The sequence below is a fragment of the Gallinula chloropus genome (genome assembly GCF_964237585.1).
Source record: "Gallinula chloropus genome assembly, chromosome: 29".
In the NCBI taxonomy this organism is placed as follows: Eukaryota; Metazoa; Chordata; class Aves; order Gruiformes; family Rallidae; genus Gallinula; species Gallinula chloropus.
This window is the reverse complement of record NC_140114.1, coordinates 2,335,534-2,361,643: the sequence shown is the minus strand read 5'-3', so window position 1 is coordinate 2,361,643 and position 26,110 is coordinate 2,335,534. Positions and strand designations below refer to the sequence as shown.

General features: G+C 64.1%; 1 protein-coding gene across 2 annotated transcripts; it reads left to right on the top strand.

Annotated features, from left to right (window-relative positions):
* Positions 1-991: 991 nt before the first annotated feature.
* On the top strand, positions 992-24,719 carry SNX27 (sorting nexin 27; the record flags this gene model as incomplete). 2 transcript variants are annotated; one of them, XM_084276784.1, is made up of 12 exons in its annotated part: positions 992-1,275; positions 11,257-11,488; positions 14,441-14,633; positions 15,729-15,793; positions 16,498-16,602; positions 18,050-18,128; positions 20,067-20,230; positions 20,822-20,911; positions 21,947-22,096; positions 22,973-23,101; positions 23,407-23,466; positions 24,413-24,719. In XM_084276784.1, 12 exons carry the CDS (start codon positions 992-994, stop codon positions 24,458-24,460), a joined length of 1,599 nt encoding a protein of 532 aa, XP_084132910.1. In that variant the 3' UTR covers positions 24,461-24,719. The 2 variants fall into 2 exon arrangements, with proteins under 2 accessions (XP_084132910.1, XP_084132911.1); XM_084276785.1 differs by having other exon boundaries at positions 1,084-1,246.
* Positions 24,720-26,110: the final 1,391 nt, after the last annotated feature.

Genomic DNA, 26,110 nt, shown 5'->3' with positions numbered 1-26,110 from the left:
AGGAGCGGCTGAGGGAGCTGGGGTTGTTCAGCCTGGAGAAGAGGAGGCTCGGGGGAGACCTTCTAGCTCTCTATAACTTCCTGAAGGGAGGTTGTAGTGAGCTGGGGGTCGGCCTCTTCTCCCGTGTAGACAGCGGCAGAACTAGAGGGAATGGTATCAAGCTGCGGCAGGGGAGGTTCAGGCTGGACATTAGGAAGCACTACTGCTCTGAAAGGGTAGTCAGGCACTGGAATGCACTGCCCAGGGAGGTGGTGGAGTCACCGACCCTGGGGGTGTTCAAGGAAAGACTGGATGTTGTATTGAGGGACATGGTTTAGTGGGAGCGAGTAGGAATAGGTGAATGGTTGGACTGGATGATCTTTTAGGTCTTTTCCAACCTTGATAATTCTGTGATTCTGTGATTCTGTGATTCTGTGTTGTGGTTGGGTGTTTTTTTTGGGGGGAAGGGGTCTTCTGACCCCCAGTGAGCTGCGGGAGGGGGGTGAAGCTCCTGCTTTCCCCATGCTCCATCCTAGGGGTCATGGCCATGGAGTGGTCATGGCCATGGAGTGTTGCGAGGTGGCTCCTCTCTACCCTGCCCATGACATGGCCCCCAGCCCCCTGTGAGAGGCTCAAGCCGGGGGTCCCCTGAGGCGAAAGGACACTGCAGGGCGTGGAGCCTCTTCCCCCTGAGTTCCCATCTCCTCAACCGGCGCCGTGACGCCACAGCCGTGACGCCACAGCCCAGCGCGCCCCTCTGGTTGCCATGACGACGGCGGAGGGATTCCCTTGGAGGGGGGGTGTGGAGGGGAAATCCCTCGTGTCGCTTTACGTTTTTTCCCGCCCAACCGCATCACCCGCGTTCCCTCCCTCCGCGCCCTGGGACAGCCGGGACTACATCCCCCATCGGGCTTGTGCGGGGAGAGGCGGGGAAGGGGGGGGGGTGGGGCCCCGTATGGCGGCGGCGTCGTCGTCAGGCGCGTGACGGCCGGGCCGGGCGCTGCTCGCCAAGATGGCGGACGAGGAGGGCGAAGGGCCGCCCCGTTCGGCGGCCCCGCAGCGGAACGGCAGCGGGGACGGAGCCCCAGGGGCCGGGCCCGGCGGTCCCCGCGTGGTCCGGATCGTGAAATCCGAATCCGGTTACGGTTTCAACGTCCGCGGGCAAGTGAGCGAGGGGGGCCAGCTGCGGAGCATCAACGGCGAGCTGTACGCCCCGCTGCAGCATGTCAGCGCCGTGCTGGGCGGCGGGGCGGCCGACCGAGCCGGGGTGCGCAAGGGGGACCGCATCCTGGAGGTGTGAGTACGGGGGGGCCCGCCGCCGCCCTGCCCTGACCCCGCTTGCGCTGCCCCTTGGGGGGGGGGGGGGTCTTGCCCTGCCTCTGAGGGAGGGGGGGGGTCGCCCCCACCCGCTGCTTCTCGCTGGGTGGGGGGGTGGGTCCAGGGAGGGGGCTCGGGGTGTCTTTGGTGGGGGGGGGCTGCTGAGCCTGGCTGCAGCTTGGGGAGGGGGGACCAGGGCCGCCCCCACCCGCTGTCGGGGGGGAGGTGGGTCCCCACTCGCTGGGGGGGGTGGGTCCAGGGAGGGGGCTTGGGGTGTCTTGGTAGGGGGGGGGTTGCTGAGCCTGGCTGCAGCTTGGGGAGGGGGGACCAGGGCCGCCCCCACCCGCTGCCGCTCGCTGGGGGGGGTCCCAGGAGGGGGCTCGGGGTGTCCTTGGTGGGGGGGGGCTGCTGAGCCTGGCTGCAGCTTGGGGAGGGGGGACCAGGGCCACCCCCACCTGCTGCCGCTCGCTGGGTGGGGGGGTGGGTCCAGGGAGGGGGCTCGGGGTGTCCTTGGTTGGGGGGCTGCTGAGCTTGGCTGCAGCTTGGGGAGGGGGAACCAGGCCAGTTTCCCCTCACTGAGGCTTTATTGGGGGGGGGGTGGTTTGTTCTCTCGGGGGGGGGTCCCGGTAGAGGTTCCCCCCCTGGGGAGCTGGTTCGCCTGGGGGTGGGGGTGGGGGGTCCTGGGGAAGGGGCCTGGCCGGGTCCTGTCGCACGGGGGGGGTGGGCTGGGCAGCGATGCCCTGTTGGGGGGCTGGGGGCAGCCCGTGGGGGGGGGCTGGGCCTGCATTGTCTCCCTCAGGAACCCCTTTGCTGTGGGGTGGGGAGGGGTCTTTGTGCTCCTACCGCGGGCTTTAGGGGGTCGTGGCAGCATCTCCCTCCCTCAGGGGCTCGGGGTGCCCTTTGGGGTGCAGCCCCTCTCTCTGGGAGGCGAGGTGCTCGTTGTTTGGGGGTCTCCAGAGGACACCCTGCTTGGGCTGTGGGACAGCCCTTGGAGGGGGGGTCAGGGTGTCCCCCTCACACCTCATCCCTGGGGACATTCTCCCCACCACCAGCCTTGGTTTTTGGGGTCACCCCTTGGGCTGGGAAGCTGTGGGAATACCTGTAGGAGCCACATCCCCAGCTCTGCCTTCCCAGCTGGGAAGGGGCTGGTGGGGGATTCCAGAGGTGGGGATCCCCCTGGGAGAGACCCCTGCACGGAGGGGAAGGAGCGTGGGATGTGTGTGAGGAGGTGGCTGGAAGGAAGGGACAGCTCTTCCCAAGCAGGTCAGGACCAGGGTGCAAACCCTCCACCAGCGAGTGGGACCCTCTGTTGTCAATATGGGGAGGGGTGGGGGGTCTCCTTTGGCTGAGGATGGGGGGGGGGCTCTGCCTTCCCCCCACCAACCTTTGCAGAGATGCCAGCGCCCGCTCAGAGGGGGACCAGCTGCTTGGCTTCCCTTCCCTCCCTCTCCATCACCTGGACACCAGGACCAGGAGCTTCAGGGGATGTTTGGGCTGTGCTGGGACTGAGCTTCCCCCCACACCCAAACCCAGAGTGGGGGGGGGGATGAAACCCCCCCCCTCAACTTTGACCTATGGGCTGCGTGCGGCGCTCAGCCCCGCCGGGTCTCCCTTGCCGTGGTTCCTGGGGTTGGTTCTGCCTGCTCCTCACCTCCTTGTACTTCGTGCCGAGCTGGTGAAGCCCAATTACTTATTAATTAGAGGGATATGGTGACGGTGGGACAGCCCTGCTGCTGGCCAGTGCTGTGTGTGGCTGCAGGAGGTCTGCTCTGACCCCCACCCCCGTGCCTGGAGAGCCGGCTGAGCTCACTGTTGGGCTCCCCAAATACTGTGACCCAAATGCTTTGTGTGCTTCAGATTGTGTTATTCCCTCCCCCCAACCCTGTGCAGAAGAACTGGGTGGGGGGGTGAGTTCTGCACCCAGAGATGCTGAGGGGCTTGGGGGGGGGGTTGTACGGCGGCGCCGGGTGCTGAGCTGAGAGGGGAATGCCAGGATCAGGGAATGGGGTTGGGGAGGGACCCCAGGGATCAGAGGGAAACGCTTAGAGAGCCACATGTGGGACCCCAGGTAGGTTCTTGAGGCTGACCCTCAAATCAGGGTTCAGCCAACCCCCCTCCCCAGCCTGTCACCAAACCTTGGTGGCACCAGGAGTTCCCCCCCCCCAGCAGGTGACGAGGCTGGGGGCAGGTCAAAGGGCAAGGGAGCGACTGCTAGAAGGACAGACAGACAGACAGGGGGATTTCCTGCTGCTTCTCCTCTCCCTGGAGAAGCCACTATTGCTTTCCCCCTGTTCCTCTCCCCTCTGTTAACCCAGCCCAACAACAGGGGGGTCCCTGAAGCCCCCCCAAACCCTGTCCCCGTGCTCTGCTGAGGGGACAAGGGTTAAGACCCAGCCCCTGCCAGCGAGTCCCAGCGCGGTGCTGAGCTGGAGTAGGAAACAATAAAAAGAGGCTCCAAAAATAGCTCCTGGTTTCCCTTCCTCTGCAGGGCAGCACAATGGAGGGGGTGGGGTGCACGGGGGGCCCGGCCGCTGCCGCCTCCCCAGCACGGGGATCCCAACACCCCATCCAACACCCAACCCAACACCCCAACCCAACACCCCGTCCATCCTTCCAGGGGACCCACGGTGGGTTCAGCAGCTGCCCAAAGCGATGGAGCAGGTCTGGAGCTGGGCAGGGAGTGGGGGTTGTGGCTCTGGTGCTTGGGAATCGCTGGCTGCTCCGTGTCCATACGGATCCTGGAGGTTCTCTGGGCAGCCACGGGGCTCTGAGTGGGGTTTTGCTTCCAGCTCTGAGCACGTGGGGTCCGGGCCAGAGCTCTCTGGAGCTCTCTGGGATTCACCACCCCTGGCTGTGATGGGACTAGTGTGGCTGTCACTGCAGCCTGACAGGGAATTCAGCGCCTGGCACCTTGTCTGGGGGGGTCCTGTCACCCTATATCTCCCCTCCCAGCTCACCCTGGGTGCACACTGAGTCCTGTCCTTGCTGGGAAGCCCCTTCCCACCATCCCCTCAGCCCTCTGCTCTCCAAGGCTGGTCCACACCGTGGCCCCTGCGCTCTGATCTCCTTCCCTGCCCGTGTGGTGCCGGTGGGTGACAGGCAAGGAAAGCTAATTACTCCTTGATTAGCACCATGAATGACAATCATCACGAATCCTGACAGGGGTGGCAAATCTCCCCAGCATCCACTTCTTGTGGGGGGAACCCTCTCAGAGACACCAGAGCTGATAAAGGGGGGTGGGGGGTTGTGCCCCATATTCCGGAGCCGTGGCAGCAGAAACCTGGCTGATGGTGGGGTGACTGTGAGGGTAGGGGGGTGACTGTGAGGGTAGAGGGGTGACTGTGAGGGTAAGGGGATGACTGAGGGTAGGGGGGTGCTGTACCCCCCTCCCCAGACCACAGGAGCCGTCTCCATTGCTCATTCCTGTGTCCAAAGCCCGTCCACAGCGTCGCGGCACCGCGGTTTCGAGAGTGGCTGTTGCCCCCCCCGGCGCAGGGCTGGGAGGGGGTCGCTGGGGGCATTTCCCTCCAGAGATTCAACTCTCCTCACTCTGAAGTCTCAGTTTGTGCCTCCACTCGGGACAGGAGAAGCTGGTTCCCCTTTGGAAAGGCCTGGAATGACCTGTGCAGCAGCTGCCTGTTGGCCTCCCGCCTCCGAAACCCACCGTGACCCCCCCAGGATTCACCCTGACCCCCCTGGGCTCCATCCCTCACTGTCCCCACGCACGTTGTGGAGCTGCTCGTGGTGGGTCAGCATCTATCCCCACGGTGCCTGTCTCATTACCCATCAGTTCCCCCCTCAGTCACCAGCCCGACCGCGGGGGAAGCGGCACTGGGTGCAACATGAGGTGAGGGGAGAGGCTCCTTTTACTGGGAGTCAAACCTGTGCTGGCAGAGCCTGAGCTACAGCCTGAAACACCCTCAAGGGCCCTGGTGAACCCCCAGGCTGTGGCTGGACCGGGATGCTGCTTGGGAGAGCTGGACATCTCCAGAGGAGCTTCTTGTGATGGTGTTTCCAGTATGTGGTCCGCAGAGTCACTCAGGGCTTTGCTGGGGAACTGAAGCTGCTGCCACAGGCTTGGACTGTGCCCTCAGCACCTTGGACTGTGCCCTCAGCACCTTGGACTGAGCAGAGGAGAATCTGGGCCTGGGAAAAGGAGAGAGAAGAGTCCCTGCTTTGCTGGCAGTGATGCCTCCAAGCCTGGCTCCGTGGTAGTGCCGGAGCTGGCGCTGCGCAGCCCGGTCCGGGCTCCGCTCCTCGGGGGTGGTTCTGAGGTGGTTCAGGGAGGGAAGAACCAAGGAGGCCTTGACCTAGATCCTGCCTCCTGCTGCTGGTGTGGAAGCTGATTGCAGTTAACAGCTCCTGAGCTTCCCAGCTGGATTTGGTGAGGGATTTGGTTGTGGAAGTGTCGGAAGGTGTGTGCCTTTCTCAGCCTCTCCCCTGCTGAGGCAGCTCATTGCTTTTTGCTTCTGTTTGCTGTATTTTGGGGGGTGTTATTTGGGTTTTTATTTGGTTCTGGTTTGGTTTTTAACCTGCTGAAATGTTCTGTCTCCGGTCTGGGTGGTTGGGAAGCACCAGTTTGTGAGGAATCCCTGCCCTCCTGAACGGCAGTCCCGGCGTTGGCCAGAGCAGGGGTCCACAGGGACCCCAACGCTCCCTTAAAATCCTGTCAGAGGGGTAATTAGCCCATGGAAGAGAATTAGGAGAGGTCTCTGGGCTCACCCCTCCTTCCAGGTGCTTGGCAGAGACACCAGGCAGGGTCTGGATTGCTGGGGAATCCCAGCTCCGGGTCGTCACACCGGGAGCAACTCAGCTCCAGGATGGTTTGTGCTGGTGGCCTCCTGGCTTTGGGCACCCAGCAATTTGGGGGTGACCTGTTCAGCTTGGCTGGTCTGGGGTGTAGGGTGTGAGGGAGAAACGTTCTGCTCCTCGGATCAGCGGTGAGGAGCCGGGACTGCCGGAGCTGCCGCGGACCCGCCGGTGAATCGGAGCAGCGGAAGGGCCCCCCCTGGCACTGTGGCAACCCCCTGGCTGAGTCTGTTGGAGGCACATGGGGCTGTTTTGGTGCTTGGTGGAGGGATGAGGGTGGAGAGGAGGAAGAGCCTGGCCCTGCTGCCAGCCTGAGGAGCTGTCCCAGCCGCTGTGCCCTGTAAGCTCATTAGTTCATCCTCATCACCCAGCCTCTCCCAAGGAGGCGGCTCATCCCTGTGTCCTTGTCACCAGAGCTGGTCTCCAGCTCCCTCCTTCCTCCACCAGCCCCTCTCTGAGCAGGGATCCATCAGGTCACCGCTGCTGTCTCAGCCTGGAACCTCTCCCACAGCTGCACAGCAGTGAGACCCAGGGTGCTCCCGACAGAGCAGGAGCTCAGGGGGTCTTAGGGCAGGAGGATGCTCGTCCTCTGCAAGGGAAATCTCTCAGGACGGCTCCAGGAGTTCCTGGGGCATCTTCCCTGGGATGGTTTGTCAGAGTGAAGCACCAGGGGCGGCGGTTGGGATCTCCAGGGAGCTGATTGCTGCCCCCGGCACCACAGCCCCTTGAAGGCTGTTGGGAAATCTTCAGAGTCCTGGCAGAGAGTGAGTCACCAGCCCCAGGGATGGGAGAAGTGAGATGTCCTGGGGACCCTGCTCCTTGGTGTCAGCACGATGGGCACTTCTGCTTTGGGGAGCTCGGGCTGTGCCGGCGGCTCCAGCTCCTGCTGGGAGCATTACTGGGCCCTGTGGGGTGTACTGGCTGTGGTGGGAGCTTGAGGAACCTCAGGCTGAAGGGCTTTCCTTAGGCAAAACCCGCTGGAATTCCTAGAGCTTGGCTTCTCCCAAAGCACTGGGCTGTGAACCCTGGGGCACAGGGGGTGTGTGTCACCCCCGCTGCACTTTGGCTTGTGAAGCCCTTGAGAGCATCGAGCTGGACCCGCTGGATCTGGCTGTCATCTCGCTGGATGTCCTTTGTGGGTGTGGGGGCCAGCAGCCCTCCCCCCTCAGAGCAGGGAGCAGCCCCCTCTCCCCTCCCAGAGCAGCCCCTTCTCCCCTCCTGGAGCAGGGAGCAGCCCCCTCTCCCCTCCTGGAGCAGCCCCCTCTCCCCTCCTGGAGCAGTCCCTTCTCCCCTCCTGGAGCAGCCCCCTCTCCCCTCCTGGAGCAGCCCCCTCTCCCCTCCTGGAGCAGCCCCCTCTCCCCTCCTGGAGCAGTCCCTTCTCCCCTCCTGGAGCAGCCCCCTCTCCCCTCCTGGAGCAGCCCCCTCTCCCCTCCTGGAGCAGCCCCCTCTCCCCTCCTGGAGCAGCCCCCTCTCCCCTCCTGGAGCAGCCCCCTCTCCCCTCCTGGAGCAGCCCCCTCTCCCCTCCTGGAGCAGCCCCCTCTCCCCTCCTGGAGCAGCCCCCTCTCCCCTCCTGGAGCAGCCCCCTCTCCCCTCCTGGAGCAGCCCCCGCTCCCCTCCTGGAGCAGCCCCCGCTCCCCTCCTGGAGCAGCCCCCGCTCCCCTCCTGGAGCAGCCCCCGCTCCCCTCCTGGAGCAGCCCCCTCTCCCCTCCTGGAGCAGTCCCTTCTCCCCTCCTGGAGCAGTCCCTTCTCCCCTCCTGGAGCAGCCCCCTCTCCCCTCCTGGAGCAGCCCCCTCTCCCCTCCTGGAGCAGCCCCCTCTCCCCTCCTGGAGCAGCCCCCTCTCCCCTCCTGGAGCAGCCCCCTCTCCCCTCCTGGAGCAGCCCCCTCTCCCCTCCTGGAGCAGCCCCCTCTCCCCTCCTGGAGCAGCCCCCTCTCCCCTCCTGGAGAAGCCCCTGCTCCCCTCCTGGAGCAGCCCCCTCTTCCCTCCTGGAGCAGCCCCCTCTCCCCTCCTGGAGCAGCCCCCTCTCCCCTCCTGGAGCAGCCCCCTCTCCCCTCCTGGAGCAGCCCCCTCTCCCCTCCTGGAGCAGCCCCCTCTCCCCTCCTGGAGCAGTCCCTTCTCCCCTCCTGGAGCAGCCCCTTCTCCCCTCCTGGAGCAGCCCCCTCTCCCCTCCTGGAGCAGCCCCCTCTCCCCTCCTGGAGCAGCCCCCTCTCCCCTCCTGGAGCAGCCCCCTCTCCCCTCCTGGAGCAGCCCCCTCTCCCCTCCTGGAGCAGCCCCCTCTCCCCTCCTGGAGCAGCCCCTTCTCCCCTCCTGGAGCAGCTCCCTCTCCCCTCCTGGAGCAGCTCCCTCTCCCCTCCTGGAGCAGCTCCCTCTCCCCTCCTGGAGCAGCCCCTTCTCCCCTCCTGGAGCAGCCCCCTCTCCCCTCCTGGAGCAGCCCCCTCTCCCCTCCTGGAGCAGCCCCCTCTCCCCTCCTGGAGCAGCCCCTTCTCCCCTCCTGGAGCAGCCCCTTCTCCCCTCCTGGAGCAGCCCCTTCTCCCCTCCTGGAGCAGCCCCTTCTCCCCTCCTGGAGCAGCCCCTTCTCCCCTCCTGGAGCAGCCCCTTCTCCCCTCCTGGAGCAGCCCCTTCTCCCCTCCTGGAGCAGCCCCCTCTCCCCTCCTGGAGCAGCCCCTTCTCCCCTCCCCTGGGGCAGCCCTCTCCCCAGCCCACATGTGTTCCCTGGGAGGGTACAGAGAACACCTGCATCTCCTCCTTCCCTGACTCCAGCAGGCAGGAGCTCGAGGAGCAGAGCATCCCTGTGTCCTGTCATCTCAGGATGAAACCCTTTGGCTCTCAGATCCCGGCCACGTGTCTCCCTGCTCCCCTCTCCAGCTCCTCCTGCGACGTGTGGTTTCCTGTCCCCTTCCTTCCTCAGGTTCCTTCCTTCCTTCCTCAGGTTCCTTCCTTCCTCAGGTTCCTTCCTTCCTTCCTCAGGTTCCTTCCTTCCTCACCCATGATGATTCCAGCCCGAGTTGCTATGGTGACTCGATTGCCAAGGTGTCAGTCCCGCGTCCCTGGTTCCCGCTGCTCCTTCCCGCTGCTCGGAGGGGCCAGGGGGCTTCTCCTGGAGCTGCTGGTGCTGGGAAGGAGCCCGCTGGGAGGGACAGTGAGCAGGCAGTGGGTGTTGCCCTTGGTTTGTGAATGAAGTGATGCACTGCAGGCTGGCTGGGGGGGGGGTCCTGGGTCCCATCCTCACCCCCTCCCGCGTCTGGCGTCGGCTCGGGGAGGAAACAGGCAGCAGAACTCACTGGGGGCTGAGGAGGGTGAGGGAGGGGAAGGGCTGTGTGTGCTCACAGGCTGCTGGGCAGGAGGGAAAGCACCATGTCTGAGGTGAGAAGTGAAGCCCAGGACCCAGTTCCAGCCTGGCTGGAGCTGGGGGAGTGGGAACCCCCTCCCCAGCATCTCTGGGTGCTCCAATGGCCCCTGCTGCCCGCGGAGGGGCTTGGAGCCGAGCGTGGGATGGGGTGAAGCTCCCTGTGCTGCAGCCCCTGTGCAGTGGGACTTTGCCCACTGGGTTTCTTCCTGGTGGGTGGAAGGGGCTGGGGTGAAGTGAGGGGCACTGGGCATCGCTCCCGATGAGAACGTGGCTCTGAGGTGGCACTGGGGGAGCTGAGGGCTCCAGCGTAGCGAGCGATGCCCTGTGCAGCTCAGCCTGATGCTCTGGAGGCTGCACTCCCGCCCTCAGAAGGGGATTTTTTCCCTCTTTCCCAACTTTACAGCCTCCAAAAGGGCTGTGCCTGGCTCTCAGCGGTCACAGGGCTGTGTCCAAGGGTCGCTTCCTTACCCCCAGTCGGGACTGGAGCTCTCAGGGCACTGATATCAGGCAGGGGAAGCTTTCCAGCCAGCTCCTGGCACAGCTCACGTGCTGCTCTGGCTCCCAAGAGCCACTTGGGGCTCTTCAAACTTGGTTCAGAGCCTGGGATCTCTCACCCATGAGCTGAGGCTGGGTCTCTCCAGGGCAATTCCTCGTTTGATGGGAAGAGAGGAGCCAAGAGCTGTTCAACCTGTGTGCTTGGCAGCGAGATCCCACCCGGGATCGATGGGAGGTGAATGGGAGGGCACGGGCAGGACGAGCTGATGGCTGGAGGGAGGATGTCTGATCCCTCTCCCCTGCCTGCTCAGGGGGCTGGGAAGCTGCTCCCTGCTTTGCCACCCCTGTGAAGTGTCAGTGGAGCAGGGGTGATGCTCTGCAGGGTTGGGGGAGTGAGGATGGATTGGCGTTGCCGGTGCTGCTGCGGTGCTGGGAAGCTCCTTGCCTGGTGTATTCAGGGACCTGTCACCTCCTGTGATCTATGGGCTCCCCAGCAGCTTGGATGGGATGGGATGGGATGATGGGATGGGATGGGATGATGATGGGATGGGATGATGATGGGATGGGGCAGGTGAAGCTCTGCCCATCCCTGTTCATACAGGGCACGTCTTGGGGCTTCAGAGCCTCCCTGGGGCTGCTGCAGGGACGGGGGAAACTGTGAGGAGCTCAGGCTCTGAGCGTGGAGGAGGCAGGGGGGGTGCTGGAGGAGGCAGAGGGGGTGCTGGAGGAGGCAGGGGGTGTTACAGCAGCAGCTCCCAGGCTGCTGGGAGTGGTGCAGAGCATTTGGCAACCGAAGCGGTCGTATCTCCTCTGTGTCATGCCAGGCCGGGTGCTGGTGGTGCTGCGTCGTGGTGGATGGGAGCACCAGCTTCCAAAATGGGTTCCCTGTGCTCTCTGAGCCTCTTCACCTGCTTCCTCATCTCAGGAACCTGGCAGCTGCCTTCCAGGTTGAGGGAAATTGGGTTGGTCTGGGAGCTGGGGGGACATGGAGCTGTGGTGGGAGAGACGTGCTCGGTGCTCCGGGGTCTCCTTGTGTTTGCCATCAGCTGAGGGGATGAGGGGGATGAGCCTTGAAGAAGTTCTAGTTGCACCTCAAGTCATTAAAGATAATTCAGTAATAACCCAGGAACTCCTCAGTAGGAAAACAGGAGTGAAGTGTAAACCGGAGCGAAACTGGAGCAGCCGGAGCCGGAGGGATTTCAGAGGGCAGCGGGTACGGGCTGGACCCCCCAGGCTGCCCTTTACAAAGGCTCTGCCATCACCTCAAAGGCTCACAGCCCTTCTACTCCCTCTCTCTGTCTTTCCCAGGAACGGGGTGAACGTTGAAGGAGCAACTCACAAGCAGGTGGTGGACCTGATCCGCGCCGGGGAGAAGGAGCTGATCCTGACGGTGCTGTCGGTGCCGCCCCACGAGGCCGACAACCTGGACCCCAGCGACGACTCCCTGGGCCAGTCCTTCTACGACTACACAGAGAAACAGGCTGTGCCCATCTCCATCCCCACCTACAAGCACGTGGAGCAGAATGGAGAGAAGTTTGTGGTTAGTATCCTGTGTGGAGAGTTCCTCCACACCCCCCCATCCTGAGCTGTGGGGCTGCTTGGTGCCCCTGGGTTGGCACCACGCTCATCTCAAGGCTGCTTAATTGCTGCTCAACTGCTTGCTCGCCCATCCTCACCCTTCCTCTGGGGCTTGGACACCCTTCCCTGTGTGCTGGGGAGGTTCTTTGTCAATGAGCTGGGTCTCTTGTGAAGATTAAGTAGGAAGCTCCTGTTTTACCCACGTGTCCTGTCTGTGCCTCCTGCTGATAAGGACACCAGGGAAAGGTGGAAAAGCCACAGGGAACAACTGTCTGAACACAGAGCTCCCTGTGTCTTCTCCCCTTCCACCTCCCTTGTCCCACCAGCTCTTTCCTCTGGGTGCTTTGCCTCCCTTGTCCCACCAGCTCTTTCCTCTGGGTTCTTTGCCTCCCTTGTCCCACCAGCTCTTTCCTCTGGGTTCTTTGCCTCCCTTGTCCCACCAGCTCTTTCCTCTGGGTTCTTTGCCTCCCTTGTCCCACCAGCTCTTTCCTCTGGGTTCTTTGCCTCCCTTGTCCCACCAGCCCTTTCCTCTGGGTTCTTTGCCTCCCTTGTCCCACCAGCTCTTTCCTCTGGGTTCTTTGCCTCCCTTGCCCCACCAGCTCTTTCCTCTGGGTTCTTTGCCTCCCTTGTCCCACCAGCTCTTTCCTCTGGGTTCTTTGCCTCCCTTGCCCCACCAGCTCTTTCCTCTGGGTTCTTTGCCTCCCTTGTCCCACCAGCTCTTTCCTCTGGGTTCTTTGCCTCCCTTGCCCCACCAGCTCTTTCCTCTGGGTTCTTTGCCTCCCTTGTCCCACCAGCTCTTTCCTCTGGGTTCTTTGCCTCCCTTGTCCCACCAGCTCTTTCCTCTGGGTTCTTTGCCTCCCTTGTCCCACCAGCTCTTTCCTCTGGGTTCTTTGCCTCCCTTGTCCCACCAGCTCTTTCCTCTGGGTTCTTTGCCTCCCTTGTCCCACCAGCTCTTTCCTCTGGGTTCTTTGCCTCCTTTGTCCCACCAGCTCTTTCCTCTGGGTTCTTTGCCTCCCTTGTCCCACCAGCTCTTTCCTTTGGGTTCCCCCCCCATCCTGTTGCACTCACAGGGGAGGCTGGTGGTCCTTTTCCTTGGCATCCTTTGAGGTTTAAGGTGGGTTCTGGCTCAGTGGTGAGGAGCCCTTTGGAGAGGGACCCAAAATGGGCTGGATAAAGCTGCTCATGTACAGCCTGACCCCAGCTCAGAGCCAGGGAACTGCATCCCCGTCCTGGGGGTGGCTGGTTAATGGATGGGAAGGGAATTCCTTGAGGAATTTTGGGGTGTCCTGCATCCATAACTCTGCTCTGGGTTTCCCCAGCTTGGGACCAGAGTCCTGTTTCCATAGCAGTGTCCAGAACGAAGCTGGAAGGGCGGGTGTGTAGTGAAGAAACTGGGGAACTTGGGGTGTTCCCAAAAGCTGTTGTGCTGCCTCTCCCCTGGGATGTGCCTGGGGTTGTGTCCCAACCCAAACCGAGCTCCTGCTGGGTGGGGGAACCTCTCTGTGTCCCAGGGGAAGTGGATGTGAACCTGAATCCGAAGCTGTGTGTCTTTGGCTGTGATGTGAAGCTCAATTCTGCAATTTCCAGCTGGGAATGCAGCTTGGAGCACATCTCACAGCTGGAAACAGCCGCTGCTGTCAGCGTGGTGCTGCTGTGGCATCATCTGGTGACACTGGGTGTATCCCAGGGACCCTCTGGCATGCAGGACATGGTCCTGGTGAGTGCTGTGCCAGCAGCCTCAGCACTCAGGGAGGGTTTCCAGAGGGTTTGGAGACTTTTCCTCTCCTCCCAGAGCAGAAAGGTGCCTTGAACACCCCTCAATCCCCCCACTGCCAGGTGTGGGGAGCAGCTGGGTCATACAGCTGTGTGTTTAACAGCTCAGACCCTCCTAGCTTGGCCTCATGGGGCCGGGCAGTGAAGCTGTGCTGGGCTGGGAAGCTTTCCTCAGGACAGAGAGACTCTTCTCAGCTGAGAAACAGCTGAGGGAGCTGGGGGTGTTGAGCCTGGAGAAGAGGAGGCTGAGGGGAGACCTTCTCCCCACCTCCCCTGCCCTGCCAGGAGGGTGCAGAGAGCTGGGCGATGGTCTCTTCAGCCAGGGGACAGGAGATGGGACAAGGGGCAATGGGCTCAAGCTGCCCCAGGGCAGGGGCAGAGCAGATGGGAGGGGAAAGTTCTTCCCTGAAGGAGTTGTGGGGATGGGGAACAGGGGCCTGGGATGAGCCTGGAACAGGGTCCGGGCCTGGGATAGGCCTGGAACAGGGTCTGGGCCTGGGATGGGCCTGGAACAGGGTCCGGGCCTGGGATGGGCCTGGAACGGGGTCTGGACCTGGAACGGGGTCTGGGCCTGGAATGGGCCTGGAACGGGGTCTGGGCCTGGGATGGGCCCGGAACGGGGTCCGGGCCTGGAACGGGCCTGGAACGGGGTCTGGGCCTGGAACGGGGTCCGGGCCTGGAACAGGGTCCGGGCCTGGGACGGGCCCGGAATGGGGTCCGGGCCTGGAACGGGCCCGGAACAGGGTCCAAGCCTGGGATGGGCCTGGAACGGGGTCCGGGCCTGGGATGGGCCTGGAACGGGGTCCGGGCCTGGGATGGGCCTGGAACGGGGTCTGGGCCTGGAACGGGGTCTGGGCCTGGAATAGGGGCCTAGAACAGGGTCAGGGCCTGATATAGGCTGCCTAGTGAGTGGGGCTGAGTAACGGGGTCCGGGCCTGGGATGGGCCTGGAATAGGGGCCTAGAACAGGGTCAGGGCCTGATACAGGCTGCCCAGTGAGTGGGGCTGAGTCCCCACCCCTGGATTTGGGTTAGATGAAGTGCTCAGGGTTGTGGGTCAGCACAGGATGGGAACAGTTGGACCTGATGATCTCAAAAGGTCTTTTCCAAGCCGGTGACTGTGTGACCCTCCTCCCCTCCCAGGTCTATAACGTTTACATGGCGGGCCGGCAGCTCTGCTCCAAGCGGTACCGGGAATTCGCCATCCTGCACCAGAACCTGAAGCGGGAATTCGCCAACTTCACCTTCCCCCGGCTGCCGGGGAAATGGCCCTTCTCCCTGTCCGAGCAGCAGCTGGACGCCCGGCGGCGAGGCCTGGAGGAGTACCTGGAGAAAGGTACTGAGCTGGGATGCTGAGCCCAGGCAGCCCCACGCCACCCTCCTCACAAAGAGGGAGAGAAACCCTCCTGAGGGTGATCCCAAACTCCATGGGGGTTCGTTTACCTGGGAGGGAGGAAGCTCCTGTGGAGCTGGGTTGGGATTTTACCGCTGAGGTGGGGAGAGGGAGCTCGGACTCGTTGCAGCTTCCCAGTGCGTGTGCTTCCAGCTGCCAGCTCCCAGCAGCAGCAGCCTGTGGAATTGGGATTTGAAGGTGCAGTGAGGTTTTTATTTACAGTCTCATGTCGTAATCCTGGAGGGAACACGGGGAGGAGGAAGAGGAGGGGAAGGAAGTGGCATTTGCAGCCGTTACGGGGGGAGCTCAGCTCAGCGGTGACCCCAGCGGGCTCGTGGCTGGATGCTCTGCAGCAGCAGCACCAGATTCCCGTGGTGGGGAAGGGGATCCAGAACCTTCTCCCAGCACACAGCCCCCAGCTAAAGCTGAGCCCACAGTTTGCAGTGGGGGGGCTGTGGGTGGGATTCAGGGAGCGATCACCCTCCCCACCCCCCCATTCCTGGGATGCTGGGTTGTTAACTGCCCCGAAGCAGCTCGGTTAATTAGTGTGTGAGCTTAATGAGCTCATCCCTTCCCTTAAGGCTGGGTTTCCCTCAGCCCCACCTTGCCCAGCTCCTTCATCCTCATCCTCAGTGAGGAGCTGGCCGGAGGAAGGCCGGGCTGGCTGTGGCTGGGGGTACAGCTCAGATCCCAGCTCTTCGCTCCACTTGGCCTAAATTCCCAACACTTCCAGTCCCCTTGGAATGACTTGGAGGTGTTTTCAGAGGGAAAAAGTACATTTGATGGCATTTTGCCCACTCCTGAATGTGTTCTGAACCTCCTGGGTGCCCAGGAGTGTCCGATGCACCCGCTCCCTGCTGGGGGTGGGGGGGTCAGGCTGGATCAGGCTCCATGCAGGACGTTGGGATGCTGCTTTGGGAAGGCTGGACATCCCACCTGTGCTTCTCACTGCCCACAGACAGACTGGTGGTTTCCCTGTGTCCTTCAGGCTCCCCCCTTTCCCCAGCACCCCCCTAACCTGCGCTCTCTGTCCCGCAGTGTGTTCCATACGTGTCATCGGGGAGAGCGACATCATGCAGGAGTTCCTATCCGAGTCGGATGAGGTGGGTGCACAGGGAGGGTGCCTGAGCTCTGCTGTGCCCCCAACACACCCCCCCCCAACACACCCCTTGCAGCCAAAACCACTGGTAAAACTGGATCCAGGAGCAGATCCCTGCCAAAACCCTGGGGGGGCTGGACAGGAAACCGTGGCAAGACCCCAGGGTGCAGGCTCAGGGTGCTGCTGGGTGCCTTCCCTCTGTGCCATGGCTCTCTGGGAAGGGGAGACCTGGCAGGGGAAACCTGCTTGCTGAGTCCTCTTCCATGTCCTGTGCTGGTGGCAGCTCTGGTGGCTTCGTGGCCATGAGCCACTCACGTTCACCAGCAGAGATTTGCTTCTCCCAGGCTCTGAGCCGCCGTCTGCCTTGGGGCTGCTGCTCTCCTCCCAGCCTTTCTGCAGCACGCTGAGCTGAGCTGCCACGTCCCAGAGCTTCCTCTTGCTCTTCACTGGCAAACTCAGGAGTGGGACGCCCTGCCCCAGCGTGATGTGAAGCTGTTTGCTCAGCTCCCTGCACCCAGAGCACAGCTCCCATCCTCCTTCCCTCAGAATGCCTTGGCTGTGGAGCGGGATGGGGTTCTGGAGGCTCCCAGAGCAGCTGCCCATTAGCAGTGATGGGTTTAATTAGCCAGCACAAGGCAATAACCACTCATTGGGGCTCAGTTCAGCCTCAGTTCACTGATCTCCAGTGTCTCTCCTTGCCTCCTGCAGAACTACAACGGCGTCTCGGACGTGGAGCTGCGCGTCGCGTTACCCGACATCACGACGGTGACAGTCAGAGTCAAGAAGAACAGCACCACAGACCAGGTGTACCAGGTGAGCCAGGGCTGAGAGGGGTTCAGGTGGTAACCACAAGCCCCCTGAGCTCCTGAGCACAGGGAGCACGTCAGCAATGCTGCTTTGCCATAGTGGAGAGGACAGGGATGCTGGGGACCTTATGCTGTGCTGAGGCAGCGCTGCTGCTGGCAGGCTCACCCACAAAGGATGGATCATCACTGATAATTAATTGTCACTGATAATAGTGTGGAGCTGGTGGATGGCTCTGGGCTCCAGGCAGATCCTGGGTTACAGCTCGCAGGGGCTGCGGTGGTGGAGCCGGGTCTGGGAGCTGCTGGGAGCCGGATCCCTGAGCTGCTGGGAACTGGATCCCAGAGCTTCAGGGAGCTGGGTCTGGGAGCCAGGTCTGGGGGCTGGGTCTGGGAGCCAGGTCTGGGAGCTGCTGGGAGCCAGGTCTGGGAGCTGCTGGGAACTGGATCCCAGAGCTCCTGGGAGCCGGGTCTGGTAGCTGCTGGGAGCCAGATCCCTGAGCTGCTGGGAGCTGCTGGGAGCCGGGTCTGGGAGCTGCTGGGAGCCGGGTCTGGGAGCTGCTGGGAGCCGGGTCTGGGAGCTGCTGGGAGCCGGGTCTGGGAGCTGCTGGGAGCCGGGTCTGGGAGCTGCTGGGAGCCAGGTCTGGGAGCTGCTGGGAACCGGATCCCTGAGCTGCTGGGAACTGGATCCCAGAGCTGCTGGGAGCCGGGTCTGGGAGCCAGGTCTGGGAGCTGCTGGGAGCCAGATCCCTGAGCTGCTGGGAGCCAGATCCCTGAGCTGATGGGAGCCAGTCTCTCTGTGGCAGGAGTGTGTGTGGGATGTGAAAGGCACTGACCCTTTTTGGGGAACTCTCTGGCCCCGTTCCGTGTTTGTGAGCGGCCGGCAGCCCGGCGCTTGAAGTGGAAAACTCCATATGACTGACTCAAACCAGTGGAAAAGGGGAATTGGGTGGATGAGAGGGAAGAGAGGGATGTGGGAAACCCCAGTGTGAAAGGGGAACTGGGAGCATTGGGGGATTTTGTGCAGGAGGAGCTCTGGACATGCCAGGCTGAGCTCTGAGGGTGGGATTCGCGGGGCCATCATGCAATTGAGCTTCCCATCACCTCCACCCAGGGCTGGAGCTCTTGCTGCAGCTGCAGCATGAGGGAGCAGGGTGGTGTTGAACCCCCAGGGAGGTGTGTTCCCCCCCATTGGGGATGAACCTGGAGGCATCCGAAGGAAGGACGCTGGTTGGACTTGATCTAGAGACATTCCTGGGGAGGTGGAAGGGGAGAGGCTGCACCCTGCTTGGGAAACCCTGGGGTTTCACCAGGGAGGAAGAATGAAGCTTTTCCCTGGCAAATGACCCCTCAGCTTAGGGAATATTTGGGAATAACCAGTAGGAAGCCCTGTGTGAGGCAGCCAGGCGCTGGCTCCTGTCCTGCTCACCCCCTTTGCCCCTTGGGTTGCTCTCCAGGCTGTGGCTGCCAAGGTTGGGATGGACAGTATTACCGCCAACTACTTCGCCTTGTTTGAAGTGATCAACCACTCCTTCGGTGAGTCCTTCCCCCGAGGGGCTCCCGAGCCTGAGGGGAGGGGGCTCTGCGGGGTCTGAGGGGAGGGGGCTCTGCAGGGCCTGAGGGGAGGGGGCTCTGCGGCAGGGCCCGAGGGGAGGGGGCTCTGCGGCAGGGCCCGAGGGGAGGGGGCTCTGTGGCAGGGCCCGAGGGGAGGGGGCTCTGCGGCAGGGCCCGAGGGGAGGGGGCTCTGTGGCTGGGCCCGAGGGGAGGGGGCTCTGCAGGGCCTGAGGGGAGGGGACTCTGCAGGGCCTGAGGGGAGGGGGCTCTGCGGGGCCTGAGGGGAGGGGGGGCTTTGCAGGGCCTGAGGGGAGGGGGCTCTGCAGGGCCTGAGGGGAGGGGGCTCTGCAGGGCTCGAGGGAAGGGGGCTCTGCGGGGTCTGAGGGGAGGGGGCTCTGTGGCAGGGCCCGAGGGGAGAGGGGGCTCTGCGGGGCCTGAGGGGAGGGGGCTCTGCAGGGCCTGAGGGGAGGGGACTCTGCAGGGCCTGAGGGGAGGGGGCTCTGCGGGGCCTGAGGGGAGGGGGGGCTTTGCAGGGCCTGAGGGGAGGGGGCTCTGCAGGGCCTGAGGGGAGGGGGCCCTGCGGGGCCTGAGGGGAGGGGGCTCTGCGGGGCCTGAGGGGAGAGGGCTCTTCAGGGCCCGAGGGGAGGGGGCTCCTCAGGGCCCGAGGGGAGGGGGCTCTTCAGGGCCCGAAGGGAGGGGGCTCTGTGGCAGGGCCCGAGGGGAGGGGGCTCTGCGGGGCCCGAGGGGAGGGGGCTCTGCGGGCCCCGAGGGGAGGGGGCTCTGCGGCAGGGCCTGAGGGGAGGGGGCTCTGTGGCAGGGCCTGAGGGGAGGGGGCTCTGTGGCAGGGCCTGAGGGGAGGGGGCTCTGCGGGGCCTGAGGGGAGGGGGCTCTGTGGCAGAGCCTGAGGGGAGGGGGCTCTGCGGGGCCCGAGGGGAGGGGGCTCTGCGGGGCTTGAGGGGAGGGGGCTCTGCGGGGCCTGAGGGGAGGGGGCTCTGCGGGGCCCGAGGGGAGGGGGCTCTGCAGGGCCTGAGGGGAGGGGGCTCTGCAGGGCCTGAGGGGAGGGGGCTCTGTGGCCGGGCCCGAGGGGAGGGGGCTCTGCAGGGCCCGAGGGGAGGGGGCTCTGCGGGGCTTGAGGGGAGGGGGCTCTGCGGGGCTTGAGGGGAGGGGGCTCTGCGGGGCCTGAGGGGAGGGGGCTCTGCGGGGCCTGAGGGGAGGGGGCTCTGCAGGGCCTGAGGGAAGGGGGCTCTTCAGGGCCTGAGGGGAGGGGGCTCTGCAGGGCCTGAGGGGAGGGGGCTCTGCGGGGTCTGAGGGGAGGGGGCTCTGTGGCAGGGCCCGAGGGGAGGGGGCTCTGCGGGGCTCAAGGGGAGGGGGCTCTGCGGGGCCTGAGGGGAGGGGGCTCTGCGGGGCCTGAGGGGAGGGGGCTCTGCGGGGCCTGAGGGGAGGGGGCTCTGCGGGGCCTGAGGGGAGGGGGCTCTGCAGGGCCTGAGGGGAGGGGGCTCTGCAGGGCCTGAGGGGAGGGGGCTCTGTGGCAGGGCCCGAGAGGAGGGGGCTCTGCAGGGCCCGAGGGGAGGGGGCTCTGCAGGGCCTGAGGGGAGGGGGCTCTGCAGGGCCTGAGGGAAGGGGGCTCTTCAGGGCCTGAGGGGAGGGGGCTCTTCAGGGCCTGAGGGGAGGGGGCTCTGCAGGGCCTGAGAGGAGGGGGCTCTGTGGCAGAGCCTGAGGGGAGGGGGCTCTGCGGGACCCAAGGGGAGGGGGCTCTGCAGCCGAAAAGAGCTGTGGGGGGAAGAAGGGCCCTTGGAGTGGAGCTGGGGTGCTGCTCCCGGCTGGTGTGGCTGGGGTTCCTCTCCCATGACTGGGGGAGCCTCTCCCATGGCTGGGGGGGGGTCTCACCTGTGCTCACCCCGGCGTCCCCGCTCTCCCCAGTGCGCAAACTGGCGCCCAACGAGTTCCCCCACAAGCTCTACGTGCAGAACTACACCTCGGCCGTGCCGGGCACCTGCCTGACCATCCGCAAGTGGCTCTTCACTACAGAGGAGGAGGTTCTCCTCAACGACAACGACCTGGCTGTCACCTACTTCTTCCACCAGGTGGGTGCCCACACAAGAACCCGGCTCCCAGAGCTGCCCCGGACACCGCGGAGCTCCAGCGTGCTGCTGGTGGGGAGGGGGGGATCCAGGGGGTCAGGAGCCCCTGGCCAGGTGGCAGTTGGATGGGAGGGAGAGGTCCTGCTGCTCCGTGTCACCTTCCCAGAGCCAGCAGGGAGGGTGTGTTGTTCAGGAAGGTGCCTGTGACCTCCCTGTTCTCCCTTTCCACCGGCACTCAGGGATGATGTGGGGCTGGGAAGGGTCGTGCCCCCCCCCCCCCACTGCCAGTGCCCAGCTCAGGGGTGGATAACCATGGAGCTCAGGGAGGAGATTCCCTGCTTGGCCTGAACCTCCTGAAACACTGTCCTCTGATCCAGGTCTGCACCAGCCTCTGGTGCAAGTGCAAAGGAAACAGTTGTTGTTCAATCCCTTGTTGTCCCAGAGACATTCCAGAGGTTTTCCATCCCTCTGCGGGACAGGGGTGGGGGTCAGCAGGGTTTGGGTGGCCTCAGGGCCAGCCTGGGGAGGCAGAGCCTGGATCTGGGTGAGGAGATGCCTTGTCTGAGCAATATTCCCTTTCCCTTCTCTGCCCAGGCTGTGGATGATGTCAAGAAAGGCTACATCAAAGCCGAGGAGAAGTCCTACCAGCTGCAGAAGCTGTGTGAGCAGAGGAAGATGGTGATGGTGAGTCCTGTCCTTGTCCTGTCCCCTTCCCCGGCTCGCCCAGGGTGGGGACAGAGGTGTCTCTGCCAGGCTGGAGGGAGAGCCGGCTCCTGCTGCGGGTTGCTGCTGTCCCAGTGCCTCAGTTTCCCCTCTGTGCCTGGCAGAGTCTCTCCCAGATGGTGAGCCCTGGGTCAGAGCTCACTGCTGGGTGTGGGGTGGCTCCGGGTGGAGCCGCCTTGGGCTCCCGGAGCCGTTCGCTCGGATCTGTGCCCTGCCTGGGACCGTGGCTGCTCCGAGCTCTGCCCGTGATCCGAGGGCTGGGGAGTGGAGCAGCTGAGGGGCTGGTTGGCTCCTTCCTTCCTTCCTTGTTTTCCCATTCCTTGGGGACACTCCAGGCTCCCTGCGCTGGGGCGAAGCCGGGGATTGCTGGGCGGTGTGGGCAGGCAGGAGGGTGCCAAAGCTCCATCCCAATTCCCATCCCAATCCCCATTCCCATCCCATCCCCATCCCATCTCCTTTCCATCCCAATTCCCATCCCCATCCCAATTCCCATCCCCATCCCCATTCCCATCCCCATCCAATCCCCTTCCCATCCCAATCCCCATCCCCTTCCCATCCCAATCCCCGTCCCATCCCCATCTCCTTCCCGTCCCATCCCAATCCCCTTCCCATCCCAATCCCCTTCCCATCCCAATCCCCTTCCCTTCCTATCCCCATCCCAATCCCCTTCCCTTCCTATCCCCATCCCAATCCCCTTCCCATCCCAATCCCCTTCCCATCCCCATCCCCTTCCCATCCCCTTCCCATCCCCATCCCCTTCCCATCCCCTTCCCTTTCCATCCCAATCCCCATCCCCATCCCCTCCCCATCCCCATCCCCTTCCCATCCCCTTCCCTTTCCATCCCAATCCCCATCCCAATCCCCTTCCCATCCCCTCCCCATCCCCATCCCCTTCCCATCCCAATCCCAATCCCCTTCCCATCCCCATCCCATCCCCATCTCCTTCCCATCCTAATCCCCATCCCATCCCTTCCTCCCTGTGCCTTCTCCCCCCAGTACCTGAACATGCTGCGGACGTGCGAAGGCTACAACGAGATCATCTTCCCCCACTGCTCCTGCGACTCGCGGCGCAAGGGCCACGTCATCACAGCCATCAGCATCAAGCACTTTAAACTCCATGCCTGCACAGAGGAGGGGCAGCTGGAGGTGAGGGGGGGGCTGCCCTTCACCCAGCACCCACCGTGTCCCCCAACACCTCCCCACAAGCCCTGGGGTGCTGCCGAGAGGATCCCGCAGGGATTTGGGTGGGAGCAAGGGGGGGGTCTCTGTGGGTGTTGGTGCAGCCTGGGCCCTGGGCAACCTTGTGTGGCGCCAGGGATGGGGGTTGGTGGCCCTGCCTGTGGCAGGGGGGTTGGAGCTCTTGGGACCCTTGGGGTCCCTCCCAAACCTGGCAGGGGGGTTGGAGCTCTGGGACCCTTGGGGTCCCTCCCAAACCTGGCAGGGGGGTTGGAGCTCTGGGACCCTTGGGGTCCCTGCCTGTGGCAGGGGGGTTGGAGCTCTGGGACCCTTGGGGTCCCTCCCAACCCTGGCAGGGGGGTTGGAGCTCTTGGGACCCTTGGGTTCCCTCCCTACCCTAGCAGGGGGGTTGGAGCTCTGGGACCCTTGGGGTCCCTCCCAACCCTGGCAGGGGGGTTGGAGCTCTGGGACCCTTGGGGTCCCTCCCAACCCTGGCAGGGGGGTTGGAGCTCTGGGGACCCTTGGGGTCCCTGCCTGTGGCAGGGGGGTTGGAGCTCTGGGACCCTCGGGGTCCCTCCCAACCCTAGCAGGGGGGTTGGAGCTCTGGGACCCTCGGGGTCCCTCCCAACCCTGGCAGGGGGGTTGGAGCTCTGGGACCCTTGGGGTCCCTCCCAACCCAGCCCAGTCTGGGCTTCTGTGATTCCTCAGCTCTGAGGTGTCCCCGCAGCGAGGACTCGGCACCCCCCTCGCTCGTACCCCCTTTTGCTTCACCTCTGGACCCCTTCCTCCTCCCCATCCCAGGACGTGGCCACACTGGGGCCTGACCCATGTCCCCTCTGTCCCCAGAACCAGGTGATTGCCTTTGAGTGGGAGGAGATGCAGCGGTGGGACACAGATGAGGAGGGGATGGCCTTCTGCTTCGAGTACGCACGGGGGGAGAAGAAACCCCGATGGGTCAAAATCTTCACCCCCTATGTAAGTACCCACCCCCCCTCTTCCCCCCCAGCTCCCCCCTCCAGCACCCCCCTGCCCCATTCCTTGTGGATCTGCCAAGGAAAAACCCAGAGCTTGGCTTGGGTTTCCTCCTGGGAGCTGGGGGAGCACCCAGCACCCCCTGGGTTCAGGGTGGGAGGTGGGTGAGTGGGTGATGCAGGGATGGGTGCCCACAGCACTGGGAGCTTTGAGTGGGCAGCTGGTCCCCAAGTCCCCAGGGCTGCTCTGAGATGTCCCCCCCCTCCTGTTGCCCCCTCCCCTTGTGTCATCCCCCCCTCCCCTTGCAGTTCAACTACATGCACGAGTGCTTCGAGCGGGTGTTCTGCGAGCTCAAGTGGCGGAAGGAGGTGAGAGCAGCCCCCCAGGACTCAGGGACCCCCCCCAGGACACAGGGAACACCCCCAGTGCCCACAGGAACACCCCCAGGACACAGGCACCCCCCCCAGGGCACACAGACCTCCCCCAGGAGACAGGGACCCCCCCCAGGGCACACTGGGACCCCCCAAGACCCACAGACACTCCCCCAGTGCCCACAGGAACACCCCCAGGACACAGGCACCCCCCCCAGGGCACACAGACCTCCCCCAGGAGACAGGGACCCCCCCTCCAGGGCACACAGGGACCCCCCCCTAGGGCACACAGACCTCCCCCAGGAGACAGGGACCCCCCCCAGGGCACACTGGGACCCCCCCAAGACCCACAGACACTCCCCCAGTGCCCACAGGAACACCCCCAGGACACAGGCACCCCCCCCAGGGCACACAGACCTCCCCCAGGAGACAGGGACCCCCCCTCCAGGGCACACAGGGACCCCCCCTAGGGCACACAGACCTCCCCCAGGAGACAGGGACCCCCCCCAGGGCACACAGGGACACCACACAGGGACCCCCCAAGACCCACAGGGACCCCCTCCAGGACACACAGACACCCCCCCAAGACCCAAAGGGACCACCCCCCAAGACCCACAAGGACCCCCCCAAGACCCACAAGGGACCCCCCCCAGGACACAGGGACCCACCCAGGACACACAGCCCCCCCCCCCAAGACCCACAGGGACCCCCCCCAGGACACAGGGACCCCCCCCAGGACACACAGCCCCCCCCAAGACCTACAGGGACCCCCCCCCCAGGACACACAGACACCCCCCAGGACACAGGGACCCCCCCCAGGACACACAGCCCCCCCCAAGACCTACAGGGACCCCCACCCCAGGACACACAGACACCCCCCAGGACACACAGCCCCCCCCCGCCATCGGCTCGCTGACGCCCCCTGTCTCCTCTTCCCTTGCAGAACATCTTTCAGACGGTCAGGTCACAGCAGAGGGACGCGGCCACTTAGCGACCCCCCCCCCCCCGGTGCCCCCCCCCCCCGGCGTCTGGCGTTGTATTAAAGCCCCTCACTAAACGTTACCGGTACCGGCCGGGTCTCAGTCGCTACGGGAGCCCCGGAGCAGCAGCAGGGAGCAGTGAGAGGGGGGGGGAAGGGGCTGGGCCCCCCCCCAAACCCCCCTTCCCCCCTCCCTGGGAGTGGGAGGGGGGACACAGCTCTGGTTTCCTACACCCCACATGGATGGAGGTAACACCCCCCCAGCCCTCCAAGTGCTGTACATATGCCCCCCCCCAGCACGAAGCCCCCCCCCCCTTTCTTTTACCCCCCCCCATTTCTTCCCCCCCTCCCCCCAGCGCTGCTGCACCTTTCTAAATGGGGGGGGGGGGTTTACACGTGTCTCCCCCTGACCCACTGAGGTGTGGGGGGGAAAGTTGCTATTTTTTATTTTAAACCTGATTTTAGAGGAAAAATCAAACCCTGAAACCCCCCCAAGGACCCCCCCCAGGACCCCCCCCAGCCTGGGGGAGGGGGGGGGGTGTCCTGTGTCCTGTTCCCTCCCCCCAGAGCATCTCTGTGCCTCAGCACTTCCTTCTCCCAGTTCCCCCTTTTTGGGGTCTGGGTGTTTTCAGGCTCTGGGGGGGTGTTTTGGGGTGGGGGGGGGGGGAGCCCAGCTGGGATGGGGGTTTGGGGGTGGTGGGGGGCACTGGGGGGTCCTGGGAGGAGAAGGAAGAGGTGCTGGAGGGGGTCAGGGGCTGGTTCCCTGGGGTGGGGAGGGGGGGGGCTCAGGGGTGGGAGCTGCTCCCCCTCCATGCTGAGGGGACCCCACAATGGGGACCTATGGGCAATGTGTGTGTGTCCCCCAGTTTTGGGGGGGGGGGTGAGGGGGGGTTTTGCCCCCCCCAAAGCCAAGGCAAGTGCAGGGAGTGGGGGGTTAATTAGCCCAGCACCCCACTAATTGGATTTGAGCTCAGCCCATGGCCTCAGGAGCCCCGTGCTGGGTGAATGGGGAGGGGGGGAGGTGGTGCAGGGACCCCCCCCCCTCAAAGCACCAGGGCTCATCAGTGTCACGAGAGGGTCAGGGCTCAGCAATAACCCACCCATTGCCCTGGTCGGTTGGAGCTGGGGGTGTGTCTGTCTGTCTGTCCCCCCCTCCAGATTTCCTCCTCAATTTATCATCTCCTACCACAGGGGGGGGTGTTGGAGCCGGAAAACACCCCCCAAAAAACCTCCTTAACACATCCCCCTCCCCCCACCCTGCTGCTCCCGGGGCCCCTCCCCCCCCCTCCTCTAACCGCCGGCTCCTCGGTGACGTCACTGCGTGTAATTAATTGTAACATATTTTAAATAAATGGATTTATTGCCGGGTCCTGTCCCCCCCCCACCCCCTAAACCCCCCCAAACCCCCCCAAACCCCTTCAAACCCCCCCAAACCCTTTCAAACCCCCCAAACCCCTTCAAATCCCCCCACACCCCAGGGTGCTGCCTTGGGGGGGGGGGTATTTTTGGGGGGAGGGGGGTGTAGAGGCTCCTTCACACACAAAGGGGGGGTCGGGGGGGGGTGTTTTTTGTTTGTTTTTTTAACTTATTTTATTGAGACAGGAAAAAAAAAATAATAAAAGAGGGAAAAAAAGCCCAAAAAAAGAGACAAAAACCCGGGGG